This window comes from Dryobates pubescens, chromosome 5, assembly GCF_014839835.1.
Source record: "Dryobates pubescens isolate bDryPub1 chromosome 5, bDryPub1.pri, whole genome shotgun sequence".
NCBI classification, from domain to species: Eukaryota; Metazoa; Chordata; class Aves; order Piciformes; family Picidae; genus Dryobates; species Dryobates pubescens.
The window spans coordinates 6,896,380-6,918,340 of record NC_071616.1 but is presented as its reverse complement, the minus strand read 5'-3'; the positions used below and the strand labels follow the sequence as shown (position 1 = coordinate 6,918,340).

General features: G+C 49.4%; 1 protein-coding gene across 1 annotated transcript in view; it reads right to left on the bottom strand.

The window, feature by feature from the left end:
* MAPKBP1 (mitogen-activated protein kinase binding protein 1) overlaps positions 1 to 14,364 on the bottom strand; it is a 119,205-nt gene extending 104,841 nt beyond the window's left edge. Inside the window, exons 1-2 of the mRNA XM_054161510.1 lie at positions 14,155 to 14,364; positions 12,943 to 13,277 (exon numbers count right to left, since the gene is read on the bottom strand). Of these exons, the coding sequence (XP_054017485.1) occupies positions 12,943 to 13,059 (117 nt within the window). The 5' untranslated portion in view covers positions 13,060 to 13,277; positions 14,155 to 14,364. The remainder of the gene's footprint in view (positions 1 to 12,942; positions 13,278 to 14,154) is intronic.
* Positions 14,365 to 21,961: the final 7,597 nt, after the last annotated feature.

Here is a 21,961-nt window from a genome sequence, read left to right as displayed (position 1 = left end):
CCCTGCAATACACAGACCATCTGCCACTTGCAATTTAAAGTCATCTTACAGACTTAAGGGCTGGACAAACAGAAGATAGTCAGATTTGCACACCTCTATTTGCACACCTTGCTTGTACTGAAAATATCAGTAACCCTACCACGTTTTAATGAGTCTGACTTTAGATCAGTACCCATCAGCTCACACACTGAAAAGAAACAAGGAAGGCAAAGTGCAGGAGCCACAAACCAACAAGGGCTGCAAAGACAGCTCTGCCAGTCTTCCCATATTACATTAAAACAACCTTTCATCACCTGCTTTTCTGCCACAGCTAAATACTGGGTGGGGGGATAAATCCTGCCCTTTCTTATGTCTGGATCCCATGGGACTGGACTTTAAAGTGGAAGAAAGTATAATCAGCACTTCAGAAGTATCTAAAAAGGCACAGCATCTTTGGTTACATGATGTGGAAAAGTTAATGGCCACCATCTCAGGTCTCTGCAGAGACAGGTGTGTCTTCTCCTGGGGTATAAATAACCCAGCTTTATCCTTGCATAAACCTGTTGTAACTTCAGGGATGAAGCTGCCCTTCCTGAACATGGCAAGTCAGCATCTTGCTTGGGTCAGAGGAGGCTCTGCCAGGGAGTCTCTAGCTGGGAGAAAAGGGGAAATCAAATAAAAACATCACACTTTGAGGATGATGATGTGGCTAGAGAAGAAAAACAGAATTCCTCTGGTTAACTTGGTTACTTGGGGAGTAGGAACCAGGGAAAGAGAAACGATCTCTGTTCCAGGCTTCAGAGGATTGCACCATGTTCAGGGTATATGGATTAACAGACAAAGTGCAGCTAAACTGGCCAAAACAACATAAGGACAACTGCATGATATAACAAGTGCACACACACACACACACAGAGTTATGTGCATGAAATGATTCGTCACACACAGACTCTGATCTTGCAATCAGACCCAGAGGCCTTTACACCCAGTGGGTGAAACAGCACTGCTCATGCTCACACTGCCTCACACGAAACTAAGGACATGCTTAAGCATTCACAGGAAGTGTGCCAAAGCTTGCATTCAGGTTTCTTTTCACCTTTTCAAGGTCATTACGACTGTAAAAGTTACACAAAGAGCAGTGCAAGACTTTGTGTGTGTTACAGCTGTAACACAATACCAGTGACACTTTGTGAGCTGAGGAAAAGAGTGGGTTCTAAGTGACTGTACTAGCAGGCACACTACGGAAAGTAGCATACATCCCACCAGGGCAGAGTATGTTCTTCCTATTAAACACACACACATGCAGGAAAATAGGAACATACTCATACCGTCATCCAACCAGGCCCCAGCATTTAAGTATGCTTTACAACACAAAATCCTGCTTGGCAGCTGTTTACACTACTTTCCTTTCTGGGGGATCTGAGAAGAGCATCCAAATTAAATCACATCAGAGAGTGGGAGGGCAGGACACGGGACACAACCCAGGCAGCAGATCTGGAAATAAATCTCTGTTTCAGAGGGACAGCCCCAATGCCCAGGCATCATTCCCCTGGCTGCCTAGAGACAGGACCCCCTCTCCAAGCAGGGAACTCACCCACTTTGACATTTTTATAATGGATTTTGCCTCTAAGCCCTTCCTTCTGCCCTAGCTGCTTCCGCAGCTTACACAGATCACTCATGAGTTACAGTTCTGCCAGCACCTCAGCACCAGAGCTCCCCAACTCAGCTAATCCCAAGTGCTACACAAACACGCTCCAGGCCCACAACTCCCTTCCCCACAGCCCAGAGCAGGAATACCAGTTCCTCACTGCCTGGAGAGTTAACAGGATTCCCTGCACAGCCTCCTCCCCTCCTCAGCCAGAGCTGCTGGATAAAGCAGGCCAGGTTGCTCCTCCCAGCACAACAGGCCCTAAGTGCTAGAAAACACTACCAGTAGAAAGGAGTTCCTGTTACTTGCCAACAAACCTTTAGGCAGTAGGTGATGAGTGTTCCCAGGTGTTTTAAAACCTCTGGAAAGCAGTGACAGAAAATCTAAATGCCTTAACACAGCAAGTATTCTCTCCCCACTGGCACATCACAGGGCTCTTCACAGCAAGCAGTAGTTCTCCACCCCTGGTGACCTCAGAGCTCCCCGGGTGCCCTGTAAAACAACTTCTTTCACAAGAGGCAGATTTTCCTGCGCTAAGAGGACAATTCCGTTCCCTCGGCACAGAGGCAGCGCTGGAAGCTGCCCAATGCATCTCACGCAAGCGTATCCTGTACCGCGGAGGACAGCGTTATTGCTGGTGCTCCGCCAGCCCCGCCGCTCAGCTCGGAACCTCGGCCCCCAGGGCTCCGCCACGAAGGACCCAGACACTGGAGACCATACTGAGCAGAACGTCGTCTAGACGGGGAGCTTGGTTTGCCTGCTTTCTCCCAACCCCGTGTTTAAATTCAGCAGTGTGGCTGTACCCCAGGACCAGAGGGAGGGGGAGGTGGCTGTGGCCAGCCTAGGGCTGCGGGAGCAGGGGGGGCAGTGGGGGCAATGAGTGGGCAGCAGGGGCAGGCTGGGCAGCGGCAGCTGTGCTGCTGGTGGCCCACCGGCGGTCTCCTCAGCTCCAGCCCGCCTCGCAGGAGGCCATAAATCAGCCCTCTGGCCATTTCATTAACAGTCATGTTTACATGCAGAGATGTTCATATCAAGGACGTGGAGCAGCTTCAACGGAGAGCAGAATCACCTCCCCCACCACTGTGCTCCTGTCCACTGATGGCTCCATCACAAACGTATCTATGCCACCACACAGCTTATCTGCAGCCCGCTACAGACAGCGGGCAAAGAGCTTTGCAGAGCAAACATCTGTAAGCCACCCACCGCAGCAGTGGTGCCGCAGACCCCCTCCTCCAGAAGTCACAGCCGAAGCAGGCAGCAGCGAGGCAGCTTAAGGAAGCCGGCTCCAGCCCAGAGTACCCTGCCCTCGTCCTCCCCCCCAGCGCGCTACTCACGCTGCTGATCGCGTGTAAAATACATCTCAACAGCTTAGCTTGGGAGGCCTGCAGAGACACACACTGCAAACCGTGGATTATCAGGGAGGAAGATTATCCTCCCCATGCAGGAGAAGGTGGAATCCCGATTCCAGCCTCAAAAGCAGCTTTCGGCAACAACTGCATCCATTGACACCACACACACATCAGAAATACATGTTAATGCATTTCATTAAGAGCATTTTATGTCATCCTGTCCCCATTTCCCTCCACCTTCACTCTCATAGTGGGGTTCGGGGCACAGGCTGGGCAAACACCCTCCAGTTAGCCCTCATGGTTGGGCAAGATACCCAGAACCATTTTTTAACCTGTCTGGCCATGATTCAGTGCAAGAAAACCACGTGGGTTAGGACCAGATGGGCTTCCACAAATGAAGCAGATCCCAAAATGATCTATTAGAGTTTAGGGTCAGCAATGCTTTAGAACCCAGCTGCTCAAGAAGGATGACACCCCAAAGCAGGTTCAAAACAAATGCACTTGGGACCACTGTATCTAGTTCAAACTGGGAGATAAGCCAAACCCAAGGAGTTGTGCAGCTGTTCTAAAGCCCTGGATGCTAGGACACTTTGCAGTAAGTGGATAAGTATCTTGTCTGTTTTACATTGAGGGGGGAAAAAAGAAGCTTGGATGCAGTCTGAAGAGCAGAGCACAAAACCAGGACTCTTTAATTGCATTTAAAAGTCAAAAATACACAGCTCTGTTTCAAATTTCTCTTTACCTTCACACATTTCAGCAGCACAGAAACACTGGTTAGGAGTGAAAACCCTCACTCTTAGCCCAAAGCTCTTGCAGAAAAAGCACTAATATTGATGCCATGCAACTGGCAAAAAAAGAAGCCCTGTGGAATAGCCTGGTTTTTTTGAGAGGCAGGATCATTCAACAGACTTTTTTGATACCATGTCACCATTAAGACAGATTGTGGTGGAAACTCAGCTTGCAAATCATTTCCAGCACAGGGCCAAGCACACTCTTACATTCACGCTCAGTCTGGATACCTCTGACACCATCCCCATCCCCTTATGGTCCCCACAGTACGGCTGAAGCATAGAGAACAACAAGTCCTGAGCAGCAGGAGCAGTCCCCAAGTAAGAAGGCAAGCCTTGCACACACTCTTCTCACCCTCAGTCCTACTCAATGTTTCAGGAACTCCCACATCAGGTTTGTGTTCAGGACTGTGTAATGAGCTCGAGCTCCTTTGCTGCAAAGTCCTGGGCTGAGCAATGGTGCTTTTTATTTTTGGCAAAGGAAAGCATCCCTACTACAAACAAGACTTCAAAGGCAGCAGCCCCTTATGTGCTATTCAAAGGTGAGCAGCCTATTTCAAAGCCCTGAGGAGAGCTCAAAGGCTACCTCTGTTAGCAGAGGAGATAGGGCCAACACTTCAGCACTGGCACTTCAGCACTGGCACTTCAAACAACAGATGCCCTGCGCTGGGCCTGCCTGTCGATGGGGAAGGGCTTCTGAGCAGGCAGCACTGTTTTTCACAGTGCCTTCTCAGAAGATAAACTGGAGGAGAGAGCTCTACAAGTCTGTAACCTTGAGTCTGTTGACACTGCCATAAAGTTGCTTTCTCCCCCTTTCAGAAACTCCTCCATCTGCCTGCTCTCAAGCCATTTGTTCACGTTGTGACCCTCTGCTACGATGCAACCTCCAATAATCTCCCTTTCCCCAGAGAGAAGAGTCTCTCTAGATCCACCCTGGGAGAAATTTCAGCCTAACCAGGCAAAACTTGCTTGGAAGATGCAGAAATCAAAGATCCATCCCTGTAAGGAAGGAATGTCATATTCCCTGTTCAATCACATTAGCCCTCTCAGCCAGTGGTGAATTTTAATACTGTATTTGGGAGAACAAGCAGGACTGGCTTTTATTGCTATTGACTTGGAAACACTGAATACACCAGCACTTCATAGACTTTTCTATAGTACTATTTTCAACCAGTTTCCCTACAGTAACTAACAACAGTACTGGTCTCCTGGGACACTAGCAAAATTACGAGGCTTGCTGGGGTTTCCACAGCTCTAATTCGTGTGCTGCTTAATCTGCTTGAGCCTGTTGGAAAGTCATCATCACCAGAACTACCAAAACCTTTAGTGACAAGGGAACCAGGTCAGCATTTACAGCAGCACAGTTTGGGGGCTTTTAAGCAAAGAATATTAAATGAACAGAGAGTCATCACGTAGGAGAGGTGAGAAACATCCCTGGTAATCTATACAAGAGGCTGGGCTTTGTGGCTAAAGCTAAGATTTGGCCACAGAGGATCAGGATGTAATTCCTAGGTCTGTATCAGACTTCCCATGGGAGTTTGGAGCCATGTCTGTGTAAGGAAAGCACATCCTGCTCCACACACACCTTTTTTCCCTTCTTTTTTTTTTAATCTTGAAGTGTGTCCAGAGAAGGGCAACAAAGTTGGTGAGGGGCTTGGAGCACAAGCCCTCTGAGGAGAGGCTGAGGGAGCTGGGGTTGCTTAAGCCTGGAGAAGAGGAGACTCAGGGGTGACCTTATTGTCCTCTGCAACTACCTTAAGGGAGGGTGTAGACAGGCAGAGGTTGGTCTCTTCTCCCAGGCAACCAGCACCAGAACAAGAGGACACAGTCTCAGGCTGTGCCAGGGGAGGTTTAGGCTGGAGGTTAGGAGGAAGTTTTACACAGAGAGAGTGATTGCCCATTGGAATGGGCTGCCCAAGGAGGTGGTGGAGTCACCATCATTGGAGGTGTTCAGGAGGAGACTTGACAGGATGCTTGGTTGCATGGTTTAGTTGATTAGGTAGTGTTGGATGATAGGTTGGACATGATGATCTCAAAGGTCTCTTCCAACCTGGTCTATTCTATTCTATTTCTGAGGTCCCTCCTCTGGGTTGAGTCTACTTTATCAAACACAGATGTCCAGTGCTCACCAAAGCAAGACAGAGATGGGGAACTGGGCTGCTCCTCCAGCCTCTGGTCATACAAGTACTAGCAGCACCTCACCTCTGCACTAGTATTGTTGATGACAGATCACGGGGCACACATCTGCTGCTGCTTACAACAGCCACAGGCCTCAGCTGTGCTTTCCTTGCACGATATGACACATGCTCAGGGCAAGGCTCAGCAGCACTGTGGTGAAAGGAAATAGTGGGAGGTTTTTCTGAATTGCAGCAGCCACCCTTTGGTGGGTACAGGCTCAGCAGAGCCTGCAAGATTTCAGGCACAGGGACCAGCCCACATCTGGAGCTGGAATCAGAGCAGAGAGCATGCCACAACCACGCTGCACATGTTTGGGAACCCTCAGAAACTTCCAGCTCTGGGGAGGCAGCTACATCTGACACAAACAGAAGCCTGAAGTGACTGAAAATGGCCTTGGTGCTATTAATTATTCAAACTTAAGTTGGGATCGCTCAGCACTAATATCAGGGCTCCATTCTGCCAAGCAGTGTTTGAAAACCATGTCAGTGCCACTCCCTGCCCCAAAAATCCAAGAAAAGAGACTTTTTAGAAAAGCCATGACTAGCTAGGACATGCCTTTGCTGTCAGGCTCATGGAGAAAATTGTACCAAGGATAATCCAGCAACTTCTCCTTAAGACCTCAACAACAGGAAGCAAAGTACCTACTCACATTTACTAGGGCAATAAAATGCTGACCACCACTTTCTCATCTGGAAATGGAGGTGATGCCCTGCAGTTGCTTTCCTCTAGACATAGAGGAGGGTAAAATAACATACAAGTCATTTTACAGGCCCTTGCAAACTCTTGGTGATGAAAAAGCAGCCAGTGGCCCAATCTGGCTCAACTCCCAACCACCACTTCAACTGTTCTGCCCTCTTGAAAGAAACGAGGTGATACAGCACAGGTAGCACCAAGCACCCAGCTAATGAAACAGATGGTACACTTTGAAGGAGGTCTCTTCCTGCCTAGTCTGTAGATTCCCTTCTCCAACAGCCTGCACCACAGTGAACAACAGCTCTGATCAGCAAGCAGCAAATGTACCACCTGCAACACCTCTGACCAGCCCTGACCTCTGCCATCTTAGCACCCCAGCCTGGCAAAATAGTTCATGATTCACAGCCCCCTGCAGAACAGCAGCCCACAGGCAGAAGGGGGTTGTCAGTCTATATGCAGAGGGCTTATCCAGTACAGCAGGGCAGAGTAACCTGCTTACAAGGCTCCCCAGCCAGGTTAGGCAAGTCCCACGTGCCTTCTCAGAATACCCAGCTCAGCTGAAGGAGGTGAAGAACAACATGAAAGGCAAGACCTCAGCAGCTCTAAAAGACCATACAGATAAGCAGCATATAACCACCCAGGGGAAGCAAGAACCATGTAAACCCACTAGGCAAATGACCTCTGGTTTGTGTTATTATTCATGCTGACTGCACCCCAGCTGTTAGCACACCATCACTCCTCCCTGTCATGGAGAGGTCTTCCTCCTGTCTTTCATGGTCAAGACAGCACATTATTTAGGGCAGGACAGAAGAGTGGATCTTTTCAGCAATCCTGCCCCAAGATTGGCAAGAAGGATCACATAGTGCTTCATAGATACAGTTTGGGGCTACAAACCCAAGCATGTTGAATTGCTATATGATTTTATGTCCAGCATGATTCAAGAACCAAAAGCAGCTGATGATGCAGTCCACCAGCAGAAGAAAAAAAATCAGGTTTGATAAGCCTTATGGCTCTAAGTCACATTTAAGACCTATGTTTGGCTTCAGTTTATGGCCAGAGAGCTAAGCAGGTCACCCTGTAATTTCAGCATGAGGCATAACATTCATAGGGTGAAGAATGGAATGAGGAAGATCTTATGTGTGAAATTGCTAACCATCACAAGGTCATCTTGAGCACCATGTATTTGAGGATGGAGCAGAGGGGACCAGAGCAACCCAGCAGGGAATGATTCTGCCCTTGAGCTATGACACTCCCAGTTCTTCCACTGACTCTATCCACAGATACAAACATGCCACTGATATGCAGGTCTGGCTATAGAGAAACTAACCTGCCTTCACCCTCTGCTTTAAGGGACATCATTATTAGCCCAACCAGAGACAGACATGAAATCCTTTCTATCTCTGGACAGCAGCCCCTAAGCTGTTGAAGCAATTGGGTGTGTTTAGACTGAGCAGTGCAAAGCTGTGAGACATACCAAGCTATCAACTGGGGCCAAGCAACATTAATGGATGTTGAAGCAGAACAGGCACAGCAGCAGAAAGCTAGACCAGGTTTAGATGCATCCTTTAGAAGAGAATAGAATTAATCAGGTTGGAAAAGACCTTTGAGATCATCAAGACCAACCTATCATCCAACACTATCTAATCAACTAAACCATGGCACCAAGCTCCCCATTCATCTGTGCCACAGGCTGTACCTGTTCCAGACCTGGTGGGCTGAGCCCTGCTCAGACTCCAGTAGAGTGGAGAAGGTGAACAGGGCAATGCTGCATGGAACAGCTTCTCAAAAGCACCACCATTATGTAAAAGACTCTTCCAAATCCTGCCAAGGAAAAAAACTTATGACAGCATCAGGCAGGCTGCTCTCATCCTCACCCCCACACAGACAGGCTGCTCAGCCCCCCATCCAGCTCCCTGGGAAGTGCTCCCACAAGGAGCTCAGCAGGCTCTGCTGCCACAGGACTAAGTTATTTCCAAAGACTCACAAAGAATCCCACCCTGCAACAAGCCTCAGCTGCACCTTGAATGATTTAATAAGAGGTGATGATTTCTGAAGCATTTATATCAGTGAATCAAACTTGTATGGGTTTTGGTTCTGTTCCAGTTCAGGTTCAGCAATTCTCAGCTGATCTGGTTACAACTAGGAGTGGTCTAAACTGATTTGTGCTGGAAGCTACAATATTTTCAAACAAAAAAGCCTGTGTACTGAAGGCAGAAAACTACAGCCAGGCCTCTGACCAGGCCAGCTTGAGGTCCTAGCCAAGCCCTGCAGCTTCTCAGGGTACACTGGGAATGTGAGGGGCATGACAAGGCATGAGGGGGACTCAAGCTTCCATGGATCTGTTTCCCTCTTCAATCTGTTCCCACTCAGAGGTATACATGCACGTGCTTCTGATGCCTTAACAAGGGAGCTACCATCAGGCTGATGGCAGCCCAGAGGCCAGACTGAGAGCAGACCAAGTCTCACCAAAGGAGGACAGGAAACCCTGTCCCACTAAGAGCAACTTAGGGCTCATTTGCAGAGCCACCCAGCCCAGCCCAGCATCGTGGGGCAGGAACTGGAGCTCCAGCTGCACATACTTGCATGATACTCAGAGAGGGGAGACCACAACAGAACAGTCCCAGTGCTGAATGACTTCCTGCTGGGGAATGTCAGGTTTTAGTCAAAGCTCTCTTTCAAGCTGGCAAGTTGAAATATTTCTGGCTTAGAAAAAAAACCAGGAGAGATCAAAGAAACAAGCAGCAAATTCCATAGGGCTTCCTTTGACTCACTGGCTGACCCTTTCAGGGAAAAAGCCTGTTGCAGGTTTTGTAGCAATTTGTTTCTAGGTTGACACTGATAATCTGGTTTGACCGATGGTACCCCCACACCCCCTGAAACAAGCACAGCTCTGCCAGTTAAACAGATGGTTGTATTTAGAAGAGCCCAGCTTAACTGTACAAATTGCAGGAGCTCTACCTGCTCAGGTACATTCCTTCTGTGAGGAGAGACAGATTTGTGTGCCAAGCTGCAGGGTACTACAGCAACCAGGACATTTTAGCAACAGGAGATAGCACAACCCTCGGCTTCCCCACCTCGCTGCTAGCGCTGCTCATTCAGGGGGATGGATGCTGCTTCAAAGGCACCCAGAGCCCAGTTTTTAACTCTGTGCCTCTAGAGGAATCACAAGCACGGTGGCCAGATGCATGGCTGGGTCTCTGGCTGGGCCAGTAATCCCCTAGAAATCAAACACAGGCCAACCAACTTATCTGAGGAAGTTCTTTCCTCCAGCCACCACATCGACACGTTACAATCCCAGCAATCAACAGGCTGAGACTTAAGTCTGCTGTACTCAAGCAAGCACATGAAAAACCCCCAGAGAACCAGAAAGAGCAGAAAAAGTGGATTCAAACCATGAAGATCAGAAGACACACACACACAAAAAAGAGTTCTAAACACAGAGCTAGTCAGGCAGACAAAAAAACCCAATTTGAATCTCACAAAACAAAAGCTGCTTTCAAAAAGCATCCCCAGAACCAAACACTACATCCAACTTGTTTACTTAAAAGAGCTTCTGTTCCTTCTCCTGGCTTTATTTATGATGATTTTTAATACCCATGATTATGTATTGGTTCCACAGTTTTGCCCCTCTAGAGATCTTCCAGGGCTGTACAGCAAAACCATGCATTAATTACAGGCAAGAAAAAAGTCCTAAGAGAAGTCACAAAACAAGTTCTCTCTTGTACAGCTCCCAAGGAGCACACTGCATGTCCGGCACAGCCCTCATGCAAACATCTCTGCTTACCCACACTCCCCCTCCAGAGCAATGCACAAACAGGTCTCTGCAGAGCCGGCCTCCCACAGCCTGCCCACATGCAGCCCAGCACTGCACAGCTGCTTTCACAGGGACAGTTTTCACAGGGCTTCTCCTCAGCATGACAAACTGCCCAAGGGGTCTGTCCCTCACCACTGAGGCAGTCTGGCAGGTCTCACACCACCCAAGGGCTGCTTTGGAAGGAGCAGGGACAGCAGGGACACTCTCCACCGCAGGGGGAAAATCACTGCTCAGAGAAGTCAAAGCAGTGCCATTGAGGGTGCCTGCCCATCTTAAACTGAGCAGCTGGTTGCAATAAAGTTTAAGGGACTCTGAGGAACCACAGGAGTGTTGAGGGCTTGGTCTTCACCTACATGGGCATGTACAAAACATGGCATCACCTTTCAGGCACTAATCTAGTGCACCAGTCCTGCTCTATCCTATGTAACCAAGCAGCATTCAGCAGAGATGACCAGCCAATGCCACCAGCTTCACTGGCCCTTCCATACATCCATGCGACTACAGTCACATGCATCTCTTGAAGCAGCCACTTCTCAAAGAGTCCAAGAGACAAAGAAGCCTTCCCAGTAGGTCTGCAAAAGGTCTTTTGGGAGGGATGTGTATGATGCTCAAATCCAGTCTCAAGGGATTTACACTCGCACCAAACAGCAGACTGAGAGGATCTGTTTCCTGCTCTTTCAGAAAGTAGAGCTACTTCTCATCTTGGAAGGCAGAGGAGCACACACATAGCAGAGGGAGCAACTCCACAGATACCCAGCATGGGCTGGATCTTTGGTAAGGGACCCACTCCTTTTTGCTTTGCCCACTCCAGCTGTCCCACTGAAAGCAGGCCATAACTCATTTGAGGGAAATTCAGAGCAGAGCAGCTAACTCCTCATCATGACAAACAGCTTCTACCAGCAAACTCCCCAGCAGTTCCCTTGCATCTCACTGATTAACTGCTTTTACTAGTAAGATACATAAAATTCAGCCCTCAAACCCTAATTTGATGGTGTGGAATGAATCCACAGTATCCCCAGGGGATCAGGCAGCCCTGCCTGTGCATTGAGAGACAGCACAAGGGATACAATGGAGCTCTTCCAAAAGACATGTGGCAAGGAAAACAAAATGAAACAGGTACCAGAGAATACTTGGGGTATGTAGCAGCAAGACCCAACTCTGGAAAAGGGTGTGCAGACCCCAGCTCCTATTTACAGATGCATAATTTAGTGCCCACTCTACATGGTGGTACAGGTGGCTTTTGACAGAGGTCTGCAGAATACAGATCAATGATCTGTTCATCAGCAGCAACTCCAAAGCACACTTCATTGGCAGTCCCCAGGCTGCACACATACCAGGGTCACAAAAGTAGCTGTCTCCTCTAGACAACTTTGAGGAAGCCAAGCAGGCAAGAGAAGAATATTGTGATCCTTGGTATCAAACAGCCATCTCAGGAAAACTCCAACCTGAACCAGAGTTCTAAGAACAGGGTTGCATGCTGAGGACAGGTCGTTTAGGCAAGGCATCACACACTTTTCCACTCAGAGAGATAAATTCTGAAGCACTACTGTTTTGAGACAAATTAATGCACTTTTCAGTCACGGATTACAAGCATTTCTTATTAATTAGTGTGTCTTTGTAATAAGGGAGGGATTGAGCTTTGTATTTATGGAGACAGAGATATGAAAAGGCTGAGTGATTTGCCCAGGGTTACAAGTGAATCAGTGGCAGGGACAGAATGAGATGCCCTGACTCAGAGGCGCCTGCTGTCAGCACAAGCAATGCCACCCAACTCCTATTCTCCCTGCAGCCAGGGTTAAGTCATCCTCCTCATGACACCAGCCCATTCCCAGTGACTGACTGTCTGTCAGGCATTCTTTACAACACCAAGAAGAATGACAGACTTTTCAGGTAGAAGCAATTATGCTCCAGACAAGACATCCCCAAAGGAAGGGACTCTGAGACACAGAGAGGAGGAACATGGGGAAAAGCACAACCAGACCTGTGGAACACAGAGCTCATCTGAACTGCCACCTCCAAGACACGTCTTGCATCCTCCACCTTTCAAACCATCCTACCCTTCCCCACACACTCACAGAACACTCCTTTGCAGGGCTGAGAGCAATTGCTTACACAGAACAAGTCTTTGTGTGTCGTTAGCTGCTGGCAATGCAGGCTAGAATTGGAAACGTGGAGGAAGAGGCAGCATTGTCTTACCCCTGTCAGTCACCAGTATCAAACTGCACACACCACAGCGTGGGAAAGCCCAAAAGCTCTCCAACGCAGACTGGGTACGCACCACACAAGCAAAAAGAGTGTGAAGAAGAGGCACCTGACTTTAGCACACACCTGTAGCACAGTAAAGATCCCAACTAGAAGACCGACCACGGTCACCTATCACTTGCTCTGCATCACTCCGCAGTTGCAGCAGGTCTCCTAAAGCAGTATCGTGAGCATAGATGGGACCTTAGGCAACAAAGTTGAAGCACGCTGGTCGCACCACGCAGCACTCACCTTGCTGCCTATGTCTTCACGCTTGTTCCCAGGCTTGCTTCTCCTCAGCTTAATGGAAGGGGAGCGAAGCAGGTTTTTGATCCGGCTCGTTATGGTAGACCCTTCGACCGACATCATCTCCGGGTGCCAGCAGGGTACTCGCACACGCCCCCCGAAACCGTGCCCAGGTCTGAGGCAGGAATACCGAATGTGCTCAGCCTCGCTCACAGTCGGTCACATATCTCTCGGAGATTCTGCTGGGGAGCTCCACTCCTGTTACACTGCAAAGCTATTCACAGAGGCTGGCAGACTTTCCTTTTGCAGATTCCAGAGGATCAAATCAGCAGTAATCTAAACTGAAAGATGCATCCGCGGGTCAATACGACATTTGCAATAAATTCCAGCCTCATTCTTTGCATGAGATGCCGAATGCCTGGGTTTGTGGGAAGGATAGGTGCTGTGTTACTTGTTCTCAGAGGCTTCCACGAAAATTACCGTCCTTTTAGTACCGATTCGCACATCTAAGCCAATTCCCAGATGCAAAATTAGATGTTTTATGTGTCAGTATCATTTTACGACAAAGACACAAATTCCAACCCTTGGAGTCCATTAACAGGGTCCATCCAGCCCCGTGCTTTTGCTCCACACACATCCATTCCACCTTAGCCTTTTCTCGGTCTGGAAAGCACAAGGCTGTACTTGATCATTAAATGCCAAGCCGCTGGAGCACACCGAGAATAAACACATGGGAGTTTTTAACTCTCACAAATTTAGCTCTGCTTTAAGTACACACTTAGTTCGAGTGGGTGCTATCTAATAATAAAAGGCAGAGAATATTTCACATCCCCGCACCTCCCATTCATCAAGGGGATGGAGAAGGAAGTGTAACTGCCACAAACGATTTACAGAGCCCCCGTCAAAAGCGTCACCTTCCACGAAGACCCGACGGTGGCCGGGGGGGAAAGAGGGATACAGTCAAAGCCCGCAGTAAATTATCCTCCCGGCCTCCGTGCAAAATGGGGGCGAGGGTAAGAGAAAGCGGGAGAGCGAGAGAAGGGGAGAGAGAAGGGGAGAGAGGAGAGGAGAGAAACGTCCGAGTCAGCACAACCGCCAGCCCCTCTCTGCGGCGGCAGCACTGCGGACTAAGGGGACGCGCCTCCTTTCCTCCACCACCCCACCCCCCCAACGCTCCCAACGGCCCCAGCCCAACGCGCCAAGTTAAACCTCTCGTACCTGGTGCCCAGGAGCAGTGAGGTCGGCCGCCACGGTGCCCCGCAGCGCCTGCCCATGCAGCCGGCCTCCCCTGAGGAGGGGCCGCGGCGCGGGCCGCCCCCGCGGGCGGGGCGGGGGCCGCTCCCTCAACGGCTGCGGGGGCGGCGGCGAGGGGGCGGCTCCACAGCCTCAGGTCTCGGACAGACGCGGGGGGCCGAGGCCGCCTGCCCAGCCCCGGGAGCCCAGGGGCGAGCGCCCGCCCAGCCGCTCCCCCCGGCGGCCGCAGCGCCGCCCGCAGCCCCGGGCCGCCAGCCCGCCCGTGCTACGGCGGCCCGCGCGGCTCAAAACGCGGCGGGGAGCTCGGGGGGCGGCGAGGGAGCGTGGGGGGCTGGTGACCGTTACTGAGCGGCCGCTAGCGGGCTTTAGAGCAGGGGCTGGGCGAGCTCGGGCGCCTTGCAGGGGAGACGCTTGGGAGTGTGTCTCCCATCCATGAGATAAACGGGACGCAGAGGAGCGCAGGGGCGCGTTGAGACCCGCTCTGCCGTGCCCGCCGCCCTGCAGGGTCCTGGACTGTGTTCTGTGAATAGCGCCGATCTGCGCTGGCCGTTTCTGGCCTGGGGCCGCAGCCTGCCTGTGGACGAGCAGCAGGGCAGGGGCCTGCGTGGGACAAACACGCTGGGGTGGGAGAGCAGCCCGAGGGTGTCAGCCTGCGCTGGGCAATAGCCAGGTTGGCCTTGTCACGCACAGCGCTGCTGTGGCTCATGCAGGGGCTTCGGGGCCTTCTTCAGGGCAGCAGTGCTGAGGGTGTGTCTGGAAAGACAGGGGTCCTGCAGCTCACTATGCAGGTGAAGAAGTTGTTGAGGGACTGACCTCCCACAAGGTAGCCTTGCTTGGACGATGCACATCTAAAGCTATACAGCTGGTGTTTGAGTCCTTTACTGGGGTTGCAGTGTTCACAGGGGTAACTGATGCAGAGGCTGCCAGCAAAGCCAGACCCATAGCAGCTGTGCTGGGCAGTACTGGATGACCACAGGGCTCCACAGCCCCACAATGGCATGGTAGGGCTCAGCTCCATAGGTTCCTACCTATGATGAGGTCCTGAAGCTCCTTCTTCATTCAGCTCTCGAAACATTTTGCTAGGAGTCTGGCAGACCACTGTAACATCAAGCTCACAGAACAACAGGGATCGGAAGGGACCTTGAGATCATCTAGTTCACCCCACCTGCTACAGCAGGTTGCACACAATCAGCTCCAGATGGGTCTTGAATATCTGTAGAGAAGAAAACTAAGATGTGGGAATGGAGCCTATGAAGTCAGAAATTTGATCACTTGAGTGCTGGCTCATAGGTGAGAGTCTAGAAGCAAATATACACCAGGCCAGCAAGCAGGCTTTGCCCTAGAGCTGCTCATAGCTGTTCCCCATGGAAGAGTTCAGAAGCAGCTACACTATTTCCTGTGCTTTTCAATGTGGCCAGACAGCTGCCCTACCATGATTGTAGAATAGAATAGAATGAACCGGGTTGGAAAAGACCTTTGAGATCATCAAGTCCAACCGATCACCCAACACCATCTCATCAACTAAACCATGGCACCAAGTGCCTCATCCACTCTCCTCTTAAACACCTCTGGTGATGGTGACTCCACCACCTCCCTGGGCAGCATATTCCAATCTCAAATCTCTCTGTGAAGAATTTCTTCCTAACATCCAGCCTAAACCTCCCCTGACACAGCTTGAGACTGTGTCCTCTTGTTCTGGTGCTGGTTGCCTGGGAGAAGAGACCAACCCCCACCTGGCTACAACCTCCCTTCAGGTAGTTGCAGACAGCAATAACGTCTCCTCTGAGCCTCCTCTTCTCCAGGCTAAGCAACCCCAGCTCCCTCAGCCTCTCCTCACAGGGCTTGCGCTCCAAACCCCTCCCCAGCTTTGTTGCCTTTCTCTGGACAGATTCCAGCAACTCAAACTGCAGGGCCCAGAACTGGACACAGTACTCAAGGTGTGGCCTAACCAGTGCTGAGTACAGGGGCACAATGACTTCCCTGCTCCTGCTGGCCACACTATTCTTCATACATGGCCATGGCACAGCCATGCAAGAGACCATGCCTAACCACATGAGAGGAGGTGGGGAGGCAGATGTCACAGGCCGCTGAGCCTTGATTTGCTATCAAAGAGCTTACATTTAGGGTGTAGCGGTCTCCCTAAGAGTTCAAAGAGACTGTACGTGTCCACACTGGCCTAGCATACATCATCTCCACATCAAAGGTCTACAGAAGAGAAAGGAAACCAGGATTTTTTAGGGTGGAAAAGCCCTGCCAGCACCCCACGCCTTAAAATGCTCTGCCATTTATTGCAGTCTGTTCTCTGTCCTTGGACCATCTTTCTGGCTCCTTGCTTATTATTGTGGGTGCCCTCCACCCTCTCTTGCCTTTGGTGACTGTCTCATCTTCAGTGACTGTCTAATCTTCAGTGACTAATTCAAACCTGGAATATTGATAGCAGTTTGAGATGATAATTCCAAGAATACAGTTCATGAAGATGTGCTGAAGTTCAGGCACAGATTTGTTATGATAGACAATCCCCATAGGCTATGGTGTGCCCTTTAATGGCGCCCACTGTGGCCAGCACACTGCCACCATCACACTGCCACCATCACAGCTTGTGACTATGTGAACCTGCACTGCCTGAATGTCAGGAAAATATTGTGGGGTTCTGAGCAAGGACAAGGGCTTGCAGGATATTAAGGCATGACTGGTCAGAAACCTGCATGTGTTGATGAAAACCCTCAGAGGCATTAACACAGGACAACTTTCTGCTTGCTCTCAGCTCCAGTCATAACATACTAACTTGCAAGGAGTGAATTCAAAATGCCAGTTTCTGACCTTGGCTAGGTTTCAGTTTTGATACACAGCTGCTCTAGAGAATCATAGAATCAACAAGGTTGGAAAAGACCTCAAAGATCATCAAGTCCAACCTGTCACCCAACACCTCATGCCTACTGGACAATGGCACAAAGTGCCACGTCCAATCCCCTCTTGAACACCTCCAGGGACAGTGACTCCACTACCTCCCTGGGCAGCCCATTCCAGTGGCTAACAACTCTCAGAATGAAGAACTTTCTCCTCACCTTAAGCCTAAACTTCCCCTGGTGCAGTTTGAGATTGTGTCCTCTTGTTCTGGTGCTGGTTGCTTGGGAGAAGAGACCAACTCCCTCCTGGATACAACCACCTTTCAGGTAGTTGTAGAGAGCAATAAGGTCTCCCCTGAGCCTCCTCTTCTCCAGGCTAAACAATCCCAACTCCCTCAGCCTCTCCTCACAGGGCTGTGCTCAAGGCCTCTCCCCAGCCTTGTTGCCCTTCTCTGGACACGTTCAAGTATCTCAATGTCCTTCTTAAATTGAGGGGCCCAGAACTAGAGACAGGACTCAAGGTGTGGCATGCCATGCTTGTTGCTGTGTCAGAAAGTCCTAAGGGCCCATAAACCCTTAGGCTTTCCAAAAGATACCAAATGCAGTGAGATTTACAGTAAAATAAGCAGGAGTTACTAATGCTGTAATATATTTTTCAAATCCAAGCAACTGAAATCTGGGAGCTAGGAATACTGTGGTGGTTCGAAAGGAAAGGCTTTGCTTTCCCTCCCCCACTGAGAAAGAAACCACGGCTAAACCCAGTCGGAGAAATGAGATTATATTTTACAAGGAAACAGATTCTATGTAACACAACAAATACAGGTATTTTACAATATATACAGGAATATACAGCAAATGAACTCAACCAGAAACCAGACCCCCCACAGAGGGGGCTTCCCCCTGTGCCCCCTTCAACCCCCTACCTCCCTTCTCCCCCAAAAGAGGTAGAAGAAGAGACGAGGACAGTTAACAGGGCAGGAAAAGAATAAAGGCCTTGCACAGGGAGTTAGTATCTTATCTTAGTTGGCCAGAATCCCAGAAGCAGATCCAGCCGAAAGGGACAGCGAAGGAAGGAAGACTGAGAGAAAGTTCCCAACTCCCCTGGGTTCAATCTCTCCTCCCACAATTCTACCAATGAAATTCGTTTAGAAAACCAAAACATTTTACAAACATTTAGCCAGTGTGCCCCTTCCTTAAAGGCACAGCATCAAACGGCCACAATCCACCCCTTCTAAACAATTTCATTGGTCGTTCGCACTGTCCATCCAATCAGAAACAATATTTACAGTTCGTGAGTAAAGTTCATAGTCCGTTCCGGCTATACTCAGATGTAGACGATTCAGAAGTCCAAAAAGTCAGGAAATAAGAAAATGGAAACCAGCTTGTCTCTCCGCAGACGAAGTGAAGAAAAGGCAAACAGGAACACAGGGACTCTCAGTTGACTCAGGGCTCTCAGGGTTCTCAGGGTTCGTGCACTGTAAATTCCTCAGGGATTCTTCCTTTGGGCGCGTTGTAGCTGTACAACATTCTGAAATTAAACTCTCTCAGCTAAAGTTAAATCTCTTTGTGGAATACACTGAATTTCACCATTCTCTTGCATTACCCAATAAGTGTGACCCGGACCTTCTGCTGAAACCACCCCTCGGACAGGTTTAGCCTCTCCTGAGGGCGAAAATACCCAAACAGTTTTACCTAACAGATTCTTTTCTCTAACAACAGGAACTCTATCACCTTCTACTTTCTGTAGCAGATCAGAATGTGCAGGTCCAGCTCGGTTCACTGAACCTCTACTGTTCACCAGCCAGGTTGCTTGTGCTAAATGTTTCTCCCAGTTTTTCAAAGATCCACCTCCCATGGCTTTGAGAGTGGTCTTCAACAAACCGTTGTAGCGTTCAATCTTCCCTGCAGCTGGTGCATAGTAAGGAATGTGGAAAATCCACTCAATACCGTGCTCTTTTGCCCAGCTCTTTACAAGGTTGTTCTTGAAGTGAGTTCCGTTGTCTGACTCAATCCTCTCTGGAGTTCCGTGTCTCCACAGGATCTGTCTCTCCAGACCGAGAATGGTGTTGCGTGCAGTTGCATGTGGAACTGCATAAGTTTCCAGCCATCCGGTGTTCGCCTCTACCATAGTAAGCACGTATTGCTTACCAGAACGAGAACGTGGTAGAGTGATGTAGTCAATCTGCCAAGCTTCACCATACCTGTATTTGGACCATCTGTCACCATACCACAAGGGCTTAATTCTCTTTGCCTGCTTAATAGCAGCACAAATGTCACAGTCATGGATGACTTGTGTGATGGCATCCATGGAAATGTCTATGGATCTGTCACGAGCCCATTGGTATGTTGCATCTCTGCCTTGATGTCCTGACGAATCGTGAGCCCACCGAGCTAAGAATATCTCACCTCGGTGTTTCCAGTCGAGATCAAGTTCAGAGTCCTTGTCTACTTGAGAAACTCTTGCAGCTAAATCTGCCTGATGGCTGTGCTGCTGTTCCTCAGTAGCTTTGCTCTTAGGAATGTGAGCATCAATGTGTCTCACTCTCACTGGAATTCTCTCGATTCGATCAGCAATGTCTTGCCACAGGTCGGCTGCCCAGATGGGTTTTCCTTTCCTCTGCCAACCATTCTTTTTCCAGTTCTTTAGCCAACCCCATAGAGCATTGGCTACCATCCATGAGTCGGTGTAGAGATAAAGCTTTGGCCATCTCTCACGTTCAGCTACGTCGAGAGCTAGCTGGACAGCTTTTACCTCTGCAAACTGACTGGATTCTCCTTCTCCATCCTTCGCCTCTGCAACTCGGCGTGTTGGACTCCACACGGCAGACTTCCACCTTCGCTTGTTCCCGACGAGACGACAGGAACCGTCTGTGAACAAAGCATATTTCTTTTCATCATCTGAAAGGTCATTGTAAGGAGGAGCTTCCTCAGCACGAGTTACTCTCTCCTCTGGAGGTTTAGCACAGTTGGTACCTTCAGGCCAACTCGAGATCACCTCCACCAGACCAGGTCTTTCAAGATTTCCCATTCGAGCTCTCTGTGTTATCAGAGCCATCCACTTAGACCAGGTGGAATCTGTAGCATGATGTGGTGTGGAACCCTTGCCTTTGAACATCCAATTCAAAACTGGCAATCTGGGAGCTAAGAGAAGTTGTGATTCAGTTCCAATCACTTCAGAAGCTGCTTTCACTCCTTCATAGGCAGCTAGAATCTCTTTCTCTGTTGGAGTGTAATTAGCCTCTGAACCTCTGTAACCTCGACTCCAGAAACCAAGAGGTCGTCCACGTGTCTCACCTGGAGCTTTTTGCCACAAGCACCAGGTTGGACCATTGTCACCTGCAGCCGTGTACAAAATGTTCTTAATGTCTGGACCATCTCGCACAGGTCCCAGACCCACTGCTTGAACTACTTCTTGCTTTATCTGGTCAAAGGCTGCTTGTTGTTCAGGTCCCCAGTGGAAACTGTTCCTCTTTCGAGTCACATCATACAGAGGTTTCACAATCTGACTGTATCCAGGAATGTGTAGTCTCCAAAATCCCACTATCCCCAAGAAACGTAGAGTTTCTTGCTTGTTCGTGGGATTTGCCATGGTAGAGACTCTATTTACCACATCCACTGGAATGTGTCGGCGTCCATCCTGCCACTGCACTCCCAGAAACTGGATCTCTGTGGTAGGACCTTTCACTTTGTCTCTCTTGATGGCAAAACCTGCATTCAAGAGAATGTCCATGATTTTGTTACCTTTCTCGAAGACTTCCTCAGCAGTTTTACCCCAGACGATGATATCATCGATGAACTGGATGTGTTCTGGAGCACCACCTTCCTCCAGAGCATCGTGGATCACTGCATGACAGATGCTGGAGCTGTGGATCCAGCCCATTGGCAGTCTGTTGAAAGTGTACTGGATTCCTCTCCAGGTGAAAGCAAACTGAGGCCTGCATTCCTCTGCTATGGGAATAGAGAAGAATGCATTAGCAATGTCTATGGTAGCATACCATTTGGCCTCTTTGGATTCCAGCTCATACTGGAGTTCCATCATGTCTGGTACTGCTGCACTCATAGGCGGAGTTACTTCATTCAGGGCTCGGTAGTCCACTGTCAGACGCCAGTCTCCATTCGGCTTTCGCACAGGCCACACTGGACTGTTGAAAGGTGAATGAGTTTTGCTGATGACTTTCTGACTCTCCAACTGACGAATCAGATTCTGAATGGGCAACAAAGAGTCACGGTTGGTTCTGTATTGTCTGTGATGCACAGTCTGAGAAGCAACCGGCAACTTAATGTCCTGGATCTTGTGTTGTCCCACAACTGCAGATTCATCAGAAAGTTCAGGTCTAGCAGACAGCTTCAGCTTTTGTCCATCAATTTCTACAGAAGCTACTCCAAAAGCCCATTTGTAACCTTTAGGGTCCTTGAAACGCCCTTCTCTCAGAAAATCAATTCCCAAAATACAAGGTGCATCAGGTCCGGTCACAACTGTATGCTTCTTCCACTGCTTACCAGTTAGACTTATATTAACCTCTACCTTACTTAACTCTTGAGATCCACCAGTGACTCCCAGAATAGTTATGGACTCCGATCCCTGATAATTTGATGGCAATATGGTGCACTGAGCTCCTGTGTCAACCAAGGCCCTGTACTTCCGAAAGTGTGAAGTGCCAGGCCACTGGATGTACACATCCCAATAGATTCTGTTATCTCCATTATCCCTCTCCTAGATTCATCATAGAATCATTTAGGTATCTTAGATTTCAGCCCCAAGCATGGCCTGGAGCCCAAGAGATGGCACATAAGAAGAGGAGTCAGTGTTGTCCAATCCTACCAACCCTATTGTCCTTTTGCTGAAAAACACTGCCCTGATGCTAAGGGTGAGGAGAAACTCATGAAAGAAACCAGAGCTGCTGCTGCTGCAAAAAGAAACTCCC